The sequence below is a fragment of the Macadamia integrifolia genome, chromosome 14 (assembly GCF_013358625.1).
Source record: "Macadamia integrifolia cultivar HAES 741 chromosome 14, SCU_Mint_v3, whole genome shotgun sequence".
Taxonomy (NCBI): Eukaryota; Viridiplantae; Streptophyta; class Magnoliopsida; order Proteales; family Proteaceae; genus Macadamia; species Macadamia integrifolia.
This window is the reverse complement of record NC_056570.1, coordinates 16,475,481-16,479,223: the sequence shown is the minus strand read 5'-3', so window position 1 is coordinate 16,479,223 and position 3,743 is coordinate 16,475,481. Positions and strand designations below refer to the sequence as shown.

The 3,743-nt window shown below is 35.4% G+C and overlaps 1 protein-coding gene across 1 annotated transcript; it reads left to right on the top strand.

Annotated features, from left to right (window-relative positions):
- Positions 1–2,847: 2,847 nt before the first annotated feature.
- Positions 2,848–3,718, top strand: LOC122060462. The gene has a single exon (XM_042623549.1). It carries the CDS (start codon positions 3,090–3,092, stop codon positions 3,507–3,509), a length of 420 nt encoding a protein of 139 aa, XP_042479483.1. The 5' UTR covers positions 2,848–3,089; the 3' UTR covers positions 3,510–3,718.
- The last annotated feature ends 25 nt before the right edge of the window (positions 3,719–3,743 follow it).

Genomic DNA, 3,743 nt, shown 5'->3' with positions numbered 1-3,743 from the left:
AAAAAAAAAAAATAGCACAAAATGATGCACGGTGAATGTAATGAGAATAATGACCCACTCACACTTAAACATAAAAACCCCATCCTTACTGATATTTTCGTGCATTTTCTATTGACCCCCGCATTGGCGCATGACCACATTGTCTTTCATGGAAACCTCTCAATTTGCTACAAATCTCTATTTTAGATCTCATACTACCTTTGAAGAATTAAGGCACAAAAGAGAAAATAATTGAAAGTGCAAGATTGCAAAGAGACATAAAATAAAATCTTAAAACGCCTTTTAGGGTTAAAATAAAATCTTAAAATGCCTTTTAGGGTTTAGAATGACTTGGGTTTAAATCGTGTGAATTAAACTTTATTCGGTTTGACTCAAACCGATTATTTTAGGTATTGTTTAGCATTTTATGGAGAAGCGTGGTGGAGGTTAGAGAATTATCATTGTATGAACGGCATCTGTCACATCTGATAAAGAAAAAAAGGTCCCCCTTCCCATGTTGAGTGGAAAAATTGGAAAATTTACTTATATGGTACTAGTGCGTAATGCCATACAAATCTCAAAAAAAAAAAAAAAAAAAGCCATACAGATGTGAACTCTTAGTCAGAATAATGTTAGGGCAAAAAAAAAAAAAAAGGTTTGTCTCCTCACTGTATCAAAAGATGAGTGACCTCACCAACCTTTCCTCATTGACTTCATTGAGCTGCAAAATGAAAGATCTATCCTGTTAACTCTATACTGAGCTGAGACACAGATTCTGGAGCAGAGTTGAGCACTTAGGGAGGGCTACTAAGCATTTTCCTTGGAATCTAATATGCTCTTTCATCCTCTTGAAAAAGAAGAATCTTTCAAAATGTTCGAATGCTTCTTAGGATTTCTTCTGCACAAGGATAGACGAGCCGGATCAACTAGAATTGGGATCAGTCTCGGCCAATTCTGATCTAGATCAGCCGATCTAATCCCGATTCTTGAAACCCTTGTCTCCTTTGCAAATTTCATTGCACAGTGTCTTTGTAGGGTCTCAATTGATTCGGTTTCGATTTTGTGGTTATAGTTCAGTTCAATTCAGTTCAGGATACAATATGTAAAGCCTTTAGATCTATACAATGTGTGTAACAGCCAGGCCAGGGTTCTAAGTATCCATATCGTATCAGCTAGATATGAATCACATTGGTATCGGCCGAGGCTCATAGGTATTTTATTATTAGTAGTTGGATTAGGGGTAAGTTCGTTAAAAAAACGATTTTTATGATAAAGGTAAAACTGACTGATATGAGTTATCTTATATCGATATCAGTTGAGACCGATCCTGATTTCGATACGTAGAAGTTAGGACCCTTGTAAGTGGTAACAACTTCCATTGAGTCCCATAAAAAAGGAATCCATTGTAATTCCTGTGTCTGTGGGTCTTGTTGATTTTGAAGGAACGTCTGGAGCAGAGACGGATTTGGAAACTGAGGCCTGTGGGACTATGGTCCGCAAGACTAAAGACGTTCAACACGGTGTGGCCTATAAAGCAAAATCTAAATTTTTTGACTTGTTTGACAATTTCTTTTGACTTTCAAATTTCAACTCAGATACAATGGACCGGACCTAAAACCATTCGGACCAAGTTATCAGAAATCCGTGGCTCTGACACTGTTAGCAAAAACGCATTTAGTTTTAAACACGTTTTCATTTTTTACTGTTTAAAACATGATTTTTCGTATGCTTCTCAAAGATATTTAGAAAAACAACAAACGGCAAGCATTTTCGTTCTAAACATGTTCCCCTTTTTTGGTATTTTTTAAGGCTTAGTGAACATAATGTCTATTTAATTAACCATATCTCTCTCCCGAACTTTGATCCACTTGATTCTTTCACCAACTTGAAGCTAACTCAATGACCTATATTTCTCATGATTATCACATTTAACTCAATATCAACGTATGGATCCTGAAATTGAGATACAAACTGAGGCGTTTGTTGAAAAATGTTTCTAAAGTGATGATTACTTAACTCAAATATAACATACATTACTCCAAGAGTGTGTTGACTATGTTGACAACAATGAACAATATCATAACTAAGTCACATTGCTCAATAAAACTTGGACATGTGTGTTATATGAATTTAGAATTGATAGTGGATGATATTCAATTATATGTCATAAAACTTATAATGAGACATGATATATATATGCATTAGTGTTGAATACTGTAATTATTTTGAACATTAAATGCAAGTATTCATGTAATAATTTTTTAATTTATACGAGTATAGTACCCTTTTTTTGGTTCCCTTTTTTTAAATTTTTTACTGTTCTCTATTTTTTTTTACTGTTTATTTGACCGTATCGTGCGAAAATTTTTACTGTTTAAAACTCATACCGTCCATTTTTGTTTTTCTTTTTTCGTTCTCATTTTTGCTAACAGTGGCTCTGACCAGTTTCTCCACCATGTCATGGTTTTAGGTATCGTTATCAATGACCATGTTAGTCATATTAACTTGTGTCGGTGTTGAATTTGATGTAAATTAAAAAACAATTCACTTTTAGCTGAAATTCTCAATCTATAGTGATATTAGGTATTGATATTACCGCTTGATATGATACCAATACTTAATCCATGAATCAAAATCCGGGGAGGCTGATCCAATTCAAACTTTGTTAGTCATAGAGGACTTCTAGAACATTCTGGCTGGGTCAAACATGGTCAAAGTGATCTCACCATGGTTTTAAAAAACAGAATCAGGCCGAGTCACATGGTTTTCCACTTTTTTTGATTAAAAAATATTTTATTTTCTAAAACCAGGGCTTAAACCATTGGTTTGGTTGGGTTCGTTGGGCTGGGTTTAGTAAACTTCAGTGGAGAAGAGAAGAAAGTCAGAAACTATGAAGGATGGAAAACGGGGGAAGCTTGTGATAAGAACAGAGTCTGCCATTAATCCTACATAAATAGCAGGCAAAACAAAGCTAACCCCAACTCAAATCTTCAACCCAATACTAGAAATCTTGATTCTGCTTTTGTCCTTTGATCTTCATTAAAGGGCTTTTCTGCTTAGGCATTAAAGAAACTGAATTCCTGTTGAGTTAATTGGAGACGAAGAAGAAGATGAGCGTAGAAGTGTTTGACGCTACAACCATTCTGAACTTCATTGAAGATGAAGAAGCTTTCAAGAATTCTGTTCGTGACCGCTTTGATCATCTGGATACAAACCATGATGGTATTCTGTCCTATGCAGAGATGGAGAAGGAGTTGCAGAGCTTGAGGATCTTCGAGACCCACTTTGGGGTCGATCTGAAGATGGACCCAGATGAACTCGCAGTAGTCTATCGGTCTCTGTTCTTGCAGTTCGATCATGATTCTAATGGGACAGTGGATTTGGAGGAGTTTATGGAGGAGACTAAGGGGATGATGCTCGCCGTGGTTAATGGTTTGGGGTTCTTGCCCATTCAAATGGTCCTCGAACAGGATAGCTTCCTCAAGAAGGCTGTTGATTGGGAGTTCGCAAAAATTGCAGCTTTTGCTTAAAATTTGAAATTTTAGGGACTCATCTCTTCTTATTTTGCTAAAGCTTTTCCTTCTTCTATATTTGTCCTGATCAATTCATTTCATGTTCGGTGTTCCCTTCTTAAATTCTTAACTTTTAGAGGCAATGTGGACTACGAATTCTAGTGTAGTAATGGATGTAAAAGTTCATGATTTTATATTTCAATAAATTTCTTGTTGTTTTCTCTTTATATATATATATATATATATATATAT

Coding starts and splice junctions, on each gene's coding strand:
- LOC122060462 (XM_042623549.1), top strand. CDS start 3,090: ATGAGCGTAGAAGTGTTTGACGCTACAACCATTCTGAACTTCATTGAA.